General features: G+C 43.0%; 1 protein-coding gene across 1 annotated transcript in view; it reads right to left on the bottom strand.

Annotated features, from left to right (window-relative positions):
* Positions 1-250: 250 nt before the first annotated feature.
* The window catches only part of PTBP2 (polypyrimidine tract binding protein 2), a 71,277-nt gene continuing 54,232 nt past the window's right edge, over positions 251-17,295 (bottom strand). The window contains exons 6-14 of the mRNA XM_077276732.1: positions 11,041-11,205; positions 10,823-10,933; positions 10,469-10,664; positions 8,449-8,588; positions 6,990-7,023; positions 6,440-6,532; positions 2,889-3,105; positions 2,688-2,765; positions 251-1,719 (exon numbers count right to left, since the gene is read on the bottom strand). Of these exons, the coding sequence (XP_077132847.1) occupies positions 1,590-1,719; positions 2,688-2,765; positions 2,889-3,105; positions 6,440-6,532; positions 6,990-7,023; positions 8,449-8,588; positions 10,469-10,664; positions 10,823-10,933; positions 11,041-11,205 (1,164 nt within the window). The 3' untranslated portion in view covers positions 251-1,589. The remainder of the gene's footprint in view (positions 1,720-2,687; positions 2,766-2,888; positions 3,106-6,439; positions 6,533-6,989; positions 7,024-8,448; positions 8,589-10,468; positions 10,665-10,822; positions 10,934-11,040; positions 11,206-17,295) is intronic.

Here is a 17,295-nt window from a genome sequence, read left to right as displayed (position 1 = left end):
GCGAGCCCTTATAGTGAGACAATTAAGACCCCAAAATCAGACAATCCAAATGGCAAGTCCATGAAAGTACTAGATTTTAAAAAGGGTAGGAAATTAGCATGGATTGCTTGGTCTTCTGACCTTTAGGACAATTAAGTTAAGGTAAAAGGTAAGCATTTGTCACCCTGGTAGAGAAGTGTGAATTTAGAAGCATAGTAGAAAGAAACAGAGCTGAGGAAAGAAGAGGCAGCGAGAGAGACAGAAGAGAGAATACAGAGCTACAGAAGTGTTTATTGAGCATGCTACAGAGGTAAGCAGAATACACACAAGATGAAATCAAAACCACCGTCAAACCTTCCAACTTTGTTAGAAAATTAAATTTTTAATTGTGCCGCAACCAAAACTAGACTGAAATTTTACATTTCTAAAAGATGTAAAAACTCAACTAATAGAAAATATACATGACCATTTTTTCCCCCTACATAAACAGAATCTATGGATTGTAACCAAATACATCACTTTAAAAAAAATGTACTTGTCCTTAAGAGAATCAAGTTAACAGCTCAGTGAAATAAAAAGGAGCAGCTTTCTTGATTGCAGCTTGTAGATTCTGAGCCATGTCTATAAGTCAGGTCTGTTTCTAAAATACAAAATATTTCTGAAGTTCTTTTTATTAAAACATATTACAATGCAAGGAAAAAAAAAAATTAAGACTAAAGGCACATAAACTTTGGTCCCACCTGGTTGTCAGTTATCAAAAACTGTCACTATTCTCTTCTTTTGACAAAAGGCTCTCCCTGCCATAGTAGAAATACATGCACCTGTTTCTGAAATTGCTTGACCGGTCTGCACATGCTCAGAAATCCACAACTATAGCCAAGTAGAATTACAAACAAAAGATGGCAATATATAGTTAAATGCACATCAGTCATGTCAACTTCAAAAACTACAGAAAATATTCAGCCACAAACAAGACATTACTTTAGTGCTCACATTTAGATGATGCGTCTCACAACAGTGTACAAAAAGGTTAAGAATCAACAAGGTTTTCTATAGATTGAGGGGGAAAATCCCGAATTGAGAGATTAAGTGGGTGGCAAAAAAACAACAAAAAAAACCAACTTTAGAACATGTAACAAGGGAATTAAGTGAAGTGGAGCGGGAAGAAAAGGGAATGGGAATGGTTCACAGTAGAAGAACCAAAGCTTAACCTTTTTACACATCAACTAGTGCATAATGCATTTGTACACATGTAACAATGTGCCCATGATGATGTACTAAAATGGTAACACTTAAGAAAACAATACACATTTTCATAAGGCACATGTCCATGGATAAAGAAGAAAAAAAAAAAAAAAAAAGTAAAAGCTGAAATGGAAACTTAAAAACACAAGTGGCTTTCCCTAGTCACCTTGTACAACCTGCAGCTAAATGTTAACTGCATTTAAAACGAATTTACGTAATGAACCAAGGAATGATAACAGAGTGAAGAACAAAAGGCTCAGGTCCCCACTTCTCTGAACAGTCTATTGGCGACAATACACTGAACAATGCAAATAAACCAGACGCGCCATGTATTTTTTGTTTTGTCGACCCTCCTCCCACATCTTTTAAATGGTTGACTTGGAGAATGAAACTCTCAGATGGTGATTATCACTGATGTTGTAGTTGTGGAGGTCGATCAATGCTTGTATAGCTTCTTCCACAGTAGACATCTGGAGGAGAGCCATTTTATGGTCCCTAAAGAGAGATCAGAAGGAAGAAAAAAAAAAAAATAGCGATATGTTACTTTCTTTAAAGGGAACCTGTCACCCCGTTTTTTCGGTATGAGATAAAAATACTGTTAAATAGGGCCTGAGCTGAGCATTACAATAGTGTAGTTTGTGGACCCCGATTCCCCACCTATGCTGCCGAAATACGTTACCAAAGTAGTCGTTTTCGCCTGTCAATCAGGCTGGTCAGGTCAAAAGGGCGTGGTGTCTTCCCCCAGATTTTGCGTAGTTTTCCGTTGGTGGCGTAGTGGTGTGCGCATGCCCAAGGTCCGGAATCCTCTGCCAGGGTATTTAAAAGAGCGCGCTGTTCCTTATTTCATTGGTGATCGGTGGGCGCGGCCATCTTCCTTTGGCCGCGCGTGCGCAGAAGCGGCGCTCTGCTGGCCGCGGCTTCAGGAAAATGGCCGCCGCGATATCCAACTGCACACGCGCGGCATCCCGCGGCCATTTTCCTGAAGCCGCGGCCAGCAGAGCGCCGCTTCTGCGCACGCGTGGCCAAAGGAAGATGGCCGCGCCCACCGATCACCAATGAAATAACGAACAGCGCGCTCTTTTAAATACCCTGGCAGAGGATTCCAGACCTTGGGCATGCGCACACCACTACGCCACCAACGGAAAACTACGCAAAATCTGGGGGAAGACACCACGCCCTTTTGACCTGACCAGCCTGATTGACAGGCGAAAACGACTACTTTGGTAACGTATTTCGGCAGCATAGGTGGGGAATCGGGGTCCACAAACTACACTATTGTAATGCACAGCTCAGGCCCTATTTAACAGTATTTTTATCTCATACCGAAAAAACGGGGCGACAGGTTCCCTTTAAAGACATATACAATCTAAATTACGCAGTTTACTTGCCTTGCAGTGGAAAATATATACATCCTTTATACTCAAGTCTGCCATTTTCTATATACAAATTACATTATAACTTACTGGAAAAATTTGAACGCTTTTACGGTCCCTCCTGTGTTGGTAAACAGTGTGCGCAAATCATCTTCAGTAATGGTTTGCCTAGAAGACAAAAAAAAAAAGTATTTTTTTAACCTTTCCAATTTCATCTTCCACCTTGTTCTTCCCATGACCAGCTTGTCCCAGAATGGGAAGTGTGCAATGATTAGGGCACAAGTTACTTACGGAATGTTTGACAGGTGAAGAGTTGCCGATGGTGGGAAGATATTCTGAAAATTTTTAGAACCGGGCTTCTTGAAACGATGAAGAGGAGAGTTGCCATAATCTTTAGTTAGCCCTTGGTCATCAAGCCCTTCCCGAGGTAGCTGTACTGTTTGATGCTTGGACAATGTAACCCTGATAATTTTTCCGTACATCTTCTGTCCATTAAGATGGCTCATTGCTGAGGAAGAAATACCAGCATTAAACATTACGCTCAGGCAATGACTGTGCTAGATGAAATACCCCATAGTGTAACTAAAGTGAGACCATAGTTCAAAAATCAACCGTAGGAAAACATCACAAAACCCAAAGTAAAGTTACGGAACTAGACCTACCTGAATGTAACCCCCTCATTTCTGCCATCATTGTGGTCACAATTTTCATTGGTTGGCTATGGAAGTTACAGTGGCCTATTGACCTCTGTCATTTCCATGAAAATTGTTCATGCTCCACAAATGCAAGTTCAACCTGAAGTGTGTATGGGACTAGCCCCAGCCAGTGCTTCATTTAGCCTGTAGGGTGCATTCACACTACAAGTTGCACATATGGCAAAAATAAGGACCTCCTGATCATGTAGAAAACAGACATAAAGCAAAAGCAGTTAAGCTCTTTATATGGGCACTACAGGACAACCCCTCATTAATAGCCCCACTATATTAATTTATAAAAATCTATAGTTGGCTGGCACGCCGGCGTCACTCCTAGCCATGTCGGTCCTCCACAGATCTCCTGACAAACACTGTCCAGATGCATCATGGCAGAATAAAGCTCTTTTAATCCATCACCACCTGGATGGGATGCTGTTCCTTTTTTGTACTGGACTGTTTTCTTTCCAATTGGGCCATTGGACTGGAACGTGCACCCCTGCGTTGAAGTGCTGTCGGCTGCTACTTAATTTTACTGACAAACACTGTCAGGTGACCGCTGACTGGCTGCAACATGCACAATCCCATCGAAGTGGAAGAACAGTTTCTTCTGCTCGGATGGCAGTATGAAGGCTGATCAGCTGCATGAGACCATGATAGAAGACTAGCAGGGTACAGTCTCCTGGACCGATGATGTTCCTTCACTCTCAGCCATGTGTACAGGTGGGCACGGGAGGCAAGTATAGATATTTATAAATTTATATAGTGGGGCTAAATATGCAGGTTGTCTCTTCAGAGAGGAAGAGGACTTTAACTCTTGCAGTGCCACGTATTGGAAGAAATGATCCTACAAGTCAATGTCGACCTTTTAACAAGCCTTGCAATAGGACTTGGGATAAAAGCCAAATCAGAATCTCAATTTACAGACACTGTTTCGAGGTATTGCCCCTCTTCAGTGCAAAGAATGAGATCTGATTTGGCTAGGTGAGAGGCCAAGACTGGGATCTAAGGAGTATCACTCATGTCACTCTCCGGGGAAAACTTACCCCTTAGGCTATGTTTTCACGTGGCGTACCAGCAGTGCTTTGAACGCAGAGGACCACTGCTCCGCCCAAATCGCTGCCGGCTTTTGTACGCGTGGTGATTCTGCATGTGTTCATTGAACCATGCGGAATCACCACATCCTATACATAGAACGGTGCTATTTATCTTGCAGAGACAGAGTGTCTCCGCAAGATAAATAGACATGCTGCAGTATATAAAGACGCGTCACATGTGCGTATACGTAGGTTTGCCACCTGCGTTTTTGTACGGATAGTGGATATGGGATTTCATAAAATCCCCTCCACTATGCTGTAACATCTGGACGCTGCAGCTGTACGTAGCGTCCAATCTGCAGCAAATACGCCACGTGGAAACATACCCTTAGACTATAATGGGGCTACTACATGCACGGCGCAAGTCTGTAGCAGGTTCACAGGGTGCGAAGATAAAGGCTGTGTTACAGCCAGGACTGGCCTCTAATAGTGGTGGTTGGAGTGCCACCAGAGACTCAAACTGAACTACTGCTGTCAAACTGGCAGTGGGCATCAATTTTTTTGTATTTCCATTTTTTTTTTCTTTTTTTAGAGGGGTGTGGAGGGATATAAGGACAGTTTTGGTAACTGTAATTGTACTGTGCTAGGTCACTTATCACACAATGTACAGCCTAAAAACAATTCCTTAAAAAAAAACAAAAAAACACACACACACACACACACACACACACACACACACACACACACACACACACACACACACACGGTCCTTATGGACAGAAAAACTATTATATAGAGGAAAAAAAACAATTGGCCATGTTGGGAAGGGGTTGTAGTACCCAATTAAGTGCTTCAAGAGCACTAAGGAGAGAACTTGTTTGAAGTGTCTAAAGCTATGTGCACACGTTGCAGATTCCAAGCGGATTCTACAGAATCCAGGTAAAACGCAGGCAGTTTTACCTGCGGATTCACCGTGGATCTTGTGCAGTTTTTATGCGGATTTCACCTGCGTTTTTACACCTTGCAGATTCCAATTATGGAACAGGTGTAAAATGCTGCGGAATCCGCACAAAATTGACATGCTGCGGAAAATAAACCGCAGCGTTTCCAAGCGGAATTTTCCGCAGCATGTGCACTGCGGATTTGGTTTTCCATACATTTACATGGTACTGTACAACGCTAATCCACTGCAGATCCGCAGCCAAATCCGCAATGTGTGCACATACCCTAAGCGTTCTGGTCTTGCTTGCAGAGTATTAACTTATGGTAGAGACAGATAGGATAAATCTAAAGCGGTTATTGGGAGGCCACAGCTAAGAATTCTGCAAAAGTAAGTTCACACTCTCGCAAAAATTCCACAATAAAAATCAGGTATATTCACTGTGGTACACAGCTCTAAATTCTGTTTGAATGACGCATGTGCAAATGTTATATGTGCTTCGATTCGAGCGAAATGGTCAGGTTTGAACAAAATATACCAAATAACTTGAGCATACTTGAGTAAGCATACCTTACTGTATCGGGAACTATTGAATTAAGTAACAGCTATATTTTTCAGTAAATACATGTAATCCCCGGAAGATCATTCTGGAGTATCTTTAAGCCTTGCATTGCACATTCCTCAGTTATTCTACCTGGATCTGTACGAATTAAAATACCTGGGTGTTACCATTCCTCTGGTCAACAGTCCCAGCACTGAATTAGATCGCGCAAGACTATGAACAAGTTCCCAAGTTGTAACACCCAGGTATCAATTTATTCATACATTTCCAGAAGAATAACAGGAACAGCTTACTGAACATTTCTAATAAGTGACTCACATGTGGAGTAGATTTATTTAGTAATATTGATAAGTCAGAAGAACCAACTAAATTTCTGTAGGGTTTCACGCGGCTGGAAAACTCTACTGGGTTTATGCCTACCAAGTCATTACGCATCCCTGGCATAAAACACTTTAACCTTTACTTTTACCTTAAACTTCATAACAGAAGAAAAACAAAATGCCCCCTCAGATTGAAGAGAACAGGTTTTCTTTTAGAAGGGGGAAAAAAACCACGACAGTATTTTGCTTATAGAACTTTTTGAAGTACTTAACACATAAGGCACCTCTTACCCAGTTGTGACTGGTTGCCGTCAGCCATTTGTATGAGAGCACTGTCTTTCTTATTGTACAAAATCTTCACGCGCTGCACATCTCCATAAACACCTTTTATTAAATGCAAGAGGAAAAAAAAATTCTAATTACCAAATATATGAGTTTGGTTACCAACATTGGATTTGAAAGGTCAAATGAAACAACCAGACATCAAAAAAGTACCATTCAACCAGGCCTCACATACACAAGAATGAAAGAAGATCTTGAACAGCGAATTCCGGATAAGAATATATTTGATATACCCTCAAAGCTATGTGAATGATAAATTAAAAGACCATGCAAAATAAATTTACATGCATTAAAACAATTGTGACTATGGTGAATTTATAAAAAGAAGAAAACAATGATGAGAAAAAAAATATATATATAAAAAACAAAAGGAATAAAATCAAATTACTACTGAAAATTACGCCAAAGTGCTAGCTACAAATAATAAAAAAACAAAAACAAATTTAAGTGAAATAAAAATGAAATTAATAATAAAAGTATAGTGCTAACAATAACATACCGAAGAGGGTAAACAGACTTTGGGGCGAAACCATCTTTAGAAGGAGAGAAGAGCAAGCAGCGTAAGACAAGAAGAGAGAAGAGTCGAGGAAGAGCGGAGATGAACAGATCATCCATAACGAAGGGTGGATCCCGCAGAATGGTGAAGGTGGTCATGGATCATGGTTCAAGGCAGTTAATTGGGGCAAGTTGGTCCCAGGAACAAATTGTTCAAGCAAAGAAGCATGAACATAGGGAGGGTTGGAGGAGGGGAGGAGAGAGGGAGAGGGTGAAGATGGACACACAAGATGGGGAAAGTTCGACAGCAGTAATTGGAAAACAGTAAGAAACATGAACATCACACATGAGGAGGATAAGGATGCAAAGGGGAAGGGAGGGAGGGATGGGAGATGATGCAGAACAAAATAAAAAAAAGAAGTGGGGAGAAAATAAAATAAAGGTCAGTACAAAGGAAATGCAGGAGTTTGGTCAGAATAATGGTTGGCTTATGTACTGTACAAGAAATAAAAACTAAAAAATGTTGTCATCCAAGACATATGAGAAAAAAGTCACATTCATAATCAGAAGTCACAATACTAATCTGTATTGACATGGGAAGGCATGCTGTAGAAATCATGGGCTTACATCTCACTGCATAAGGCATGGCTGGCTTTGAGAGGAGTAGGACGTATCAAAGTGTATGGCTGACTAATTATTAAGACATGTGAAATGATGAGAGACCTACAATGTACACGTGGAGCAGCCTTAGCAGGGAGATGAACAGATGTACAGGAATGAATCAGCTTGCTGCTCTCTAGGATCGAGGACTCCTAGACCAACTCCTGGAGAGCGTCAATCTGCTCACCTTCACATGGCAATACATAATACAGAACATGAGAAAGCAGCCGGCGGGAAATACAAGTTCCCAAAACTTTGCACATATCAGTATACTCAGCATCCAGACAGAAAATGAAGGACAGCGCAAACATGGCAGCACTAGGAGAGGAGAGACAGGTCTCAGAGATAGATACAGCAACAGAGGTGAGAGTACGGCCAGATACTGGAAAGAATAAAAATTACTAAGACAGGAAGGGCGCTTCATCAAAATCTTTGGAAGAACCTTGAAAGAAAAATGTATTAGAGCAGTCGATACAAATTGAGAACTGTAGCAATGATAAGAAAAACAAAAAGGCAAGTATGAAGCATACAATAAAGGGAGCTATTAACAAAAAAAATAAAAAATAAAATCAGGAGCCGTGATAACTCGTACAATGTGAATAACAATGAATGGAGACAAAGAGCAGGAGAGGTTATAGCATGACCATGACTATCAGTGATCTGTTCACAATAAACGCCACTTCACATGTGTAAATTTTATTAATGTACCAGGTTAAACTTTTGTAAAAAAAAATAAAGAAAACTTGACTGTACAAAAAGTATTGTTTTGTTACATGTATTTGTTATGAATTTGTGTCACTGACCTCATCGTTCAGATTGCTTACAAGAAGAACAGTGTTGCCAGCTGTTGTAACGCCGTGCATTCCAACACGGCCCGCGGCAGCAGCAGCGGCCGCAGCAGCGGCATTCGGGATTCCTAATGGACTTAGTGCACCAGGAACAGCTGCAAAATTTAAACAAACTCATGTGCAAAAAAATCGCAACAACTTTACAAGAATGAGATGAAGGTAAAAAAGCCTAAGGAGAGAAATACAGTAACGCTAGGTACCTGAAACTGTAGCATTAATAGCCCAGAGAGCTTCAGGGGTTAGAATCTGCCTCTTTCCATAACTATAGGCTCTTCACAGGTTACGGCTCAAAAAACACACCCATGTGCCCGATTTATGTGCAATTTTCAAAGGACAGTGGGTAAAAAAAAGAACACTCAATGCCAATGACCACACAGTTATGCAGCAATATGGCAATAAAAGGGAATCAGTAAGTTTTTGAAATGTAATCTGGGCATAGCAGGAGGTAGGGGTTAAAACAGAATTCAACGATGTGTCACAAATCAGGCTGTGTACCGTTTACTTACAGTTAAGGTTTTATCACTGGGACATAATCATTGCGGTGACTGGCTAGCTAGAGCACTGGTCCTGTGCCTCCTCCTGTGATAAGCAGCTTACTGTCAATAGACATTGTACCTAGAGAGCCTGGTGAGGGCATGGGATGCTCTCTCAGCTCTGCTGCAGGCTAAATATAAACTCTGGCGGTACCGAATAAGCTAAATCATACATCGTTGGATTCAGGGTCTCCGTCTACATTATGCTGCTCTCAGATGAGTTAACAAAAACCTGTCAGATTCCCCTTAATAGAGTAATTTCAGCTCTTTTGCCAGCCACAATGATCTGCACAATGGAGCAATTTTTTTAGCCCACATTCCAGATTGTACGAAAATGGCCATATGTACCGGTAATTTTTTTATTTCAAAGCTAAAACACAACATCAGAATTTGTGTTGATAATCTTCAAAGTGTAGCCATAGCATGCATACGCTTGTCTGATCGGCATTTGACAATAAGATGGTCCCTGTGATAAGGACATTTAATATGATTTACACTGAAAAACACAAATATAATATGCACTGGGCTTGTGACTACAACGATCAAACCTTCTGCCAGATGTATTCCTCCCTTCAATGTACATTTTCAACTGTACATGTTGCACATAAGGTTTCATTAGGAAAACACATGTAGTCTTGTGCTTTTCCATATAGTTGGAATCAGACAAAAACAAACAAAAAAAAAACCGCTTATGTGTTAGGTGCAAGGATTTCTAATCTTGCTTAAAAATTATGGTCCTCGCAGCATATGGTACTATATTAATTGAGTTGTGCTGCATAATATTTTGTACATACAGAACGAATCATATTAATGACCGATCTGTGTGTATAGAACTGTGATCATACTGTCTAAACAGGCCATTAAACGATCAGCTTACAGGTAGCACATTCAACGGCCCTGATCATGGCCTGTAAAGCCGGCCTTACACATTGTACCTAGAGGCTAGCCTTAATATTAAGCTTTAGCACAAGGAGACCATAAGAACAAGAATAAAGAATAGATTTTCTGCTTTTAAATCCCTAACAGCTTATATACGGCTACTGTTGGCATTTTCTTGGCTGTACGAATATGGTCTATGAGAAGTTAATGAGAGCTATAGGGAGGTAGCGAATGTTGTGTCAGTAAAGCTCTCCTGTGGTAGTTCCTGAAATCTGATACAAAGCAGATTGTACTGTAAGGAAGCAGTGGTTCAATAGAACACAATTCTAAAAAGTCTGATCTTAAATAAATATCACTGTATAAACATTTTCTCCTGATGTGAACTGTTCTATGCATCTGTCTCCTAATTTCTGTAAGCAGACCTGGAAAACACCATATTCGGTTACTGCCGGGAACAAGGCAGCACTCACATAAAACAGATGACGAGTTCAGCAGAGCTCATCATCCCGGTGAAACAAGCCATATACGGGAAAGCAAGGAGACACGATTGTGGGAAGACTTACCTAGAAGTGATGTTTCCTTGGCAAATGCTGCAGCTATTGCTGGATCCAAAGTCGGCTGCCCATCCCCAGATGGCAAGTCTGGACGTGTATAGTCTCGACTTTTATCATTGTTGTACTTCACATTTAAGTTAACCAACTTGGAAAAATCAATACGGAGTGTACAACAAGCATTGTAGATATTTTGACCATCTAACGCCTGGAAAAAAAAAACAAAATAGAAATTAACTTTGCAGGTGTTAAGTCATGAGCCATACATTAAAGGAAAAATCTCAAGATCACCCCCTCACACGATTGATCTTTTACTCTTTGAAAAATGTTTTTCTTCCCACCCAAATCCACTACAAGGTCACCTACCAGCTTTGCTTGCTGTGCATTCATTGGGTCCGCATACTGCAGAAGGGCTTGGAACTGATTGTTTTTTGTAAAAGTGATTATCTTCAAGACCGTTCCAAACTTGGAAAAGATCTGAAGGAGGGGAGGCCAGAAAAAGGAGGGATGTTAAACACATCGATGTTTGTACAAAAAAAAAAAAAAAAAACAGTTCAGAAAAACAGAGCATTCAGTTCACAAACCTGGTGAAGGACGTCGAGTGTTACGGGGTAGTACATGTTGTCAATGATTATTCGCAGCACTGGGCTCTGTGCAGAAGATAGTGTATTCTCACTTCCCGCAGTATTGGTCACAGAGGAATTGGAAGTCTGAACAGCAGATACCGCCTGAAGCATGGCTTGGGCACGCTGAAAGAAAAAACAAACAACTTTGAGGTGGTGGGAAAGAGCAGCTGCTTTGTACGAGGGAATAAAAGGGAATTTGCAGACGTGTACTATATGATAGAACACTGAGCACACACACACGGAAAAATTCATGTAAACCACAAAAATATAGGAAAGACTTAGGCTATGTGCACACGTCAGGATTTTCTGCAGAATTTTCCTGAACAAAACCGGACTTTTTCTGCAGGAAATCTGCATGTGTTTGTTTCGCGTTTTTTTTTTTTTTTTTTTACGCGCTTTTTGTGCGTTTTTTCTGGAGCTTCCCAATGCGTAAAATAGCAGCAAAAACACGAAAAATCCGCAAAATGAATGAACATGCTGCGTTTTTTACCGTGATGCGTTCTTTTCGAGTAAAAGAGCATCATGTGCACAAAAATTGCAGAATGCATTAAAAATGATGGGATGCATATGTATGCGTTTAAGCGTTTTTCAGCAGAAAACGGCTGAAAAATCCTGAACGTGTGCACATAGCCTCACACTTCCTGCCACATTAGCATCTGCTCCTTCTAGATTATATTTTGCGATATAAGTGATATCTTCTCAACAATGGTCAAAAATCCATTCACCGAATGTGACATTTAGGGCCAGATTCACTATGACTGGTGTCATGCACACGTCATCATTGGGGCATCTTTCTCCAGCTCACCCATCATTAAGAGGAGAATAACACTCGCATCTTACTGAGGGTGTGTGCCCATATCAGAAAGGTTACTCCAAACAGAAACTTCTGGTGTCAGGTATGCCACAACTTTTCACTAAATTTGTCATGCCGTCTTTGCCACTTCCCATTTCTGGTCCACCCATTGAGGCGCATCAGGCCAAAAGTCAATTTCTGAGCAAATCCACGTCGTGCAGAAAAGAAAAAAAAAAATAAAAATTGCGACCTGTGAAGGAGTTTTATACCTTCAAAAATCAGGCCCTTAGAGAATATTCACATGTGGGCAGATACACGGCTGATATTGTAATACAGCATCAGCAGAGTGGATGACATTTTATTAATCTCTTCCACACACAGCGGAAAATATCTGCAGCGGAAAAAATATAGTTCTTACCGATAACGGTATTTCTCTGAGCCCACGACGGCACCACGGAGAGAGGGGTCCGCCCACCAAGGACAGGAAACCTACAGATAAAAAGGCGGTACCTCTCTCCTGCATCAGTTTGTTTACTAGAGAACGATGGGAGACTATGAACAGAGACTTGTTTTAAACATTACTTAACGACTTAATCTTGAGATACCGAGTGACTATTTACACTATTAGCATAAGGCACTATAATAACGTGCACACCCAAGAAGTGAAGGGAGGGAATGTACGGGTGCCGTCGTGGGCTCAGAGAAATACCGTTATCGGTAAGAACTATATTTTTCTCTGACGCCCACGACGGCACCACGGAGAGAATTGCAGAGATTTGTACATTAGGGAGGGACCACCGCTTCCAGAACCCTTTTACTGAAGGTAAGGTCCGAAGAGGAGATAAGGTCCAATCTATAGTGCCTATAGAAGGTGGATGGTGAAGACCAGGTAGCAGCTTTACATATCTGCTCAATTGTAGCTCCGGCCTTCTCCGCCCAAGAGGTTGCCACTGCTCTCGTTGAGTGCGCCTTGATATTTCCCGGGACGGGTACGCCACTCGATGAGTATGACAGGCTGATGGCTTCTGTAATCCATCTCGCCAGGGTGCTCTTAGATGTTTTCTTCCCCTTCCGGGGACCCTGGAAACATACAAAGAGAGAGAAATCCTCCCTACTCTCCCTAGTGGCTTCTATATAATGCATCAGGCATCTCCTCACATCCAATGTATGTAATGCTTCCTCCTCCTTGTTTTTGGGGTTAGGACAGAAGGAGGGCAGGGATATTTCTTGTGTCCTATGAAAACGGGATGCCACTTTTGGGAGATATGCCGGGTCAGTTTTTAGGATGACCCTATCATCCATGATTTGCGTGAAAGGGGGGTTGGCGGATAAGGCCTGGATATCACTGACCCTACGTGCGGAAGTAAGCGCGACAAGCAAGGAAGTCTTAAGGGTTAAGATTTTAATTGAAGTATCCGCTAAGGGTTCAAAGGGAGGTTTAGATAATGCCCTGAGAACTAAGTTTAAATCCCACTGAGGGGTAGATTTCACGGGTAGAGGCCTTAATCTACCGGCTGCTCTGATGAATCTAGATATCCACCGATTCCCTGCTAAATCATAGTTGAATAAAGCCCCTAAAGCCGCTACATGGACTTTCAAGGTGCTTGTGGCCAGACCCAACTCTAATCCCTTCTGCAGAAATTCAAGAATGGCTTTAAGGGGGACGCCCTCCCCCATTTTGGCACCTGAAGATGAAAGGAATTTTTTCCATACTTTCCCGTATTGTCTGGTTGTGACGGGTTTTCTTCTTTGTAGCAGTGTAGATACCAGCCCTGGGGAAAACCCCCTGCTTTCTAGTAACTCCCTTTCAAATGCCAAGCTGTCAAGTGCAAACTTGCCACCTGTGGATGATGAACTGGGCCCTGGGAGAGAAGGTTCGGGAGATCCGGAAGTACCCATGGATCGGAGATGGACATTCTCATCATCCAAGAAAACCAAGGCCTCTTCGGCCAGAACGGAGCAATCAGGATTATGTGAGCCCCGTCCTCCCGAATTTTCCTCAGCACCCCTGGAATCAGAGCAATATGGGGAAAAGCATATGCTAGTGGATGGTTCCAGGATATCAGGAACGCATCTAGGGAAACAGGGTTCCCCAACGGTGTTATTGAGCAAAAGGAGTTCACTTTTTTGTTTAGATGGTTTGCGAAGAGGTCTATGCTTGGTGTACCCCATTTTAATGAGATCTGAGCGAATACTGCCTGATTCAGCTCCCATTCCCCTTGTTTTAAGCGAGTGCGGCTTAGATAATCTGCCCTGTAGTTGTCCACCCCTTTTATATGCAGGCCTGATAGGGATTGAAGGTTGGTTTCGGCTATGTGGAAGATTGATCTGGTTATCTCCATCAGACTCCGAGAACGGGTACCCCCTTGGTGATTTAGATATGCTATCACCACTTTGTTGTCCGACATGACTCTGACATGGTGAGACCGGAGAGGTCCCAGGAACTCTAATAGTGCAAATTTTACCGCCAGAAGTTCCTTCATATTGGAGGACACTTTCCTCAAATATGGAGGCCAAGCCCCCTGGGCTAGCAGGTCGTTCAGGTGTGCTCCCCACCCGCTGGGACTCGCATCTGTTGTTACTATCCGAGATACTGGAGATACCCACGGGACTCCTTGAGCAAGATTGTGATGCGAGGTCCACCAGTCTAGTGACCGAATCGTGTTTAGAGATAAATTTAGCCGACCTTCTAAATTCCCTTTTAGAGAGACTTCTTCTGACAAGTTCTGCCATTGAAGCTCCCTCGAGTGTAATTGAGCCCATTGGACTGCCGGGAAGCAGGCCGTCATGGATCCCAGGAGGGACATCGCCTGGCGCAGGGTTATGACGGGGTTGTCTCGCCTTCTGGATACCAGACTTGACGGTTTGAATTTTTTCCTCTGGAAGACGGCATACTTGATTTATAGAGTCCAGAGTGAGACCCAGGTACTCCTGGATCTGGCATGGTAACAACCTGGATTTTTTTAAAGTTCACTAACCAGCCCAGTTCATCTAGTGAATGTGATTGTTTTCAACTGTTCCTCGCAATGTTGTGGAGAGGAACCTATTATCAAAAAGTCGTCGAGGTACGGTACTATCAAGGTATCTTGCTCCCTCAGGTGAGCCATTACCTCCGCAACTAATTTCGTGAAGACCCGTGGGGCTATAGCTAGCCCGAAGGGTAGGGCCAAGAATTGAAAATTGTAAATCACCCCCCTTATGTGGACTGCTATTCTGAGGAATTTCTGATGATCTTTGTGGATAGGGACGTGATAGTAGGCATCCCTCAGATCCAGGACTATCATGAAACACAGTGGAAACAACATTTTTATCGAGGTTTTTATTGTTTCCATTTTGAATGGCTGGATTTCTAGAAATTTGTTTAGGCCCTTCAGATTTATAATAGTCCTGAAGGAACCGTCCGGCTTCTTCCTCAGGAACAGAGGGGAGTAATACCCTTGACCTCTTTCTTGTGGGGGAACTTCCATGAGAACCCCTTTGTTTACCAGTCCCATGACCTCTTTTTCTAGTGCTAGTTGCTCTTCCTCCGAAGATTTTAGCGATGTTGTCATGAACGAGGGATGAGGGGGCTTTTGGAATTTTAATTTGAGTCCGGATTTTATTATGTTCAAAACCCAAGGATTGCTGGTAATTTTCTCCCAGGCTGAGAGGAAGAGGGCCAGTCTCCCCCCCACCTGGGGCAAGCATTCATTGTGCGGGCTTTTTGTTGTCGTTAGGGTTTTTGTTGAATATGAAACCCTTATTCTTGTTTCGCTTGTCTTCCCACCTATCCTGGTTTTTCCCCGGCTTCCTTCGGAAGAACCTCTTGCTCCGAAAGGGCCTCCTATATGAAGGGAAACCCAGGGAGGGAAATGACTTCTTTTTATCCCGCTTTCTCCAGTATATCATCTAGAGTGGCCCCGAATAGGAACTCTCCTTCACAGGGGATGGTGCACAATTTAGCCTTTGTCTGGAGGTCTCCCGGCCAGCATTTCGGCCAGAGGGCCCGCCTTGCGGCATTAGAAAACACTGCTGACCTGGCGGATAGTTTGATTGAGTCCGCAGAGGCATCAGCCAAGAAGGCGGCAGCTCCCCGCATAACAGGTAACATTTTTAAGATTGAATCTCGGGATGATCTGTCTTTGAGCTGGCTTTCTAATTGGTCTAACCATACCATCAGGGAGCGAGATGTACATGCGGCAGCGACTGCCGGTTTGAGGCATCCACCAGCCGCTTCCCATGAACCTCTGAGGAAGCCATCTGCCTTTTTGTCCATTGGGTCTTTCAGGACCCCCATGTACTCAAACGGAAGGGCATATTTTTTGGATGCCTTAGCAATTGCCACATCCAGTTTGGGCGCCTTATCCCAGAAGGAACAGGATTGATCATCAAACGGATACTTCCTCTTCGGAGTGAGTAGGGACTTCCTTATAGGCTTTTTCCATTCTTTTTTAATCAAAGCTTGGATTTTTTCATTAAGGGGAAAGGCCCTTCTCTTTTTTTGGTCAAGCCCCCCAAACATTATGTCTTGAACGGATCTTTTTGGGTGAGGGTCTGCCAGCCCCATAGTGTTCCTAACGGCCTTAACCAGGCTGTCAGTTTCTTCTATGGGAAAGCAACTACGGCCCCCCGAGGAAGAAGATGATGACGAGGATGATGAGGAGGAAGAACTGGATGTGTCTGAATCCATATCTTCCCCTGAATCACCAGATCCAGGAGACGGAGATCTATGCTTAGTCTTCCTTCGCTTTTTTCCTCCTTTGAGGGATTTAAAGGTCTCTTCTACCTGGACTTTAATCAGATTTTTGAGGTCTGCTGCGAACCCGGGTAGGCCTTCTGACACTGTCTGCTGAATACAGATACTGCACAATCTTTTTTCCCATGAGGATGGAAGATCTTCTTTACATAAGGCACATATGTTATGTTTGGTTTTACTTGTGCTTTTCTTCCCCTATGGTAAAAAGACACAAAGATAGGCCCTCACTATCGCTAACTTTCACGAAGATCACTTACCACCTTATGGACCCATAAATACCGGTTGGGGACGATCCATGTTTGTAGTCAATTTATCCCTTGAGCCGGACGTCACGCTGGACCCTTTGCTACGCAGTGATCCAGAACGCCCTTTCCCGGTAGAGTCCTGGTGGCTTTTCTGGGTTTGTCACTTCTGCTGCTGCTGTGGCGGCGGCTGTGGAGATGCCCTGGCTAGGGGAGATACTTGCTCCATATCGCTCAATGGTGAGCACCCGGTCTCCATTTGGAAGCGTTCTCTCCCAGGAATCTTGCTTAAAATAGCGGTGGAAGGCGCCATTTTTTTTCCCCCTTGCGCATGCGCAGACAAGCTCCGTGCCCGAATTCCCGCGCAGTTCGCATCGTGCGCAAAATCCCGCGCCTGCGCAGTTCTCCAGAGGTTGCGCGCACAGGGCGGGGATCGCAGTGCG

This window comes from Ranitomeya variabilis, chromosome 8, assembly GCF_051348905.1.
Source record: "Ranitomeya variabilis isolate aRanVar5 chromosome 8, aRanVar5.hap1, whole genome shotgun sequence".
In the NCBI taxonomy this organism is placed as follows: Eukaryota; Metazoa; Chordata; class Amphibia; order Anura; family Dendrobatidae; genus Ranitomeya; species Ranitomeya variabilis.
The sequence above is the reverse complement of the archived record's forward strand: the minus strand, read 5'-3'. Positions and strand labels throughout refer to the sequence as shown.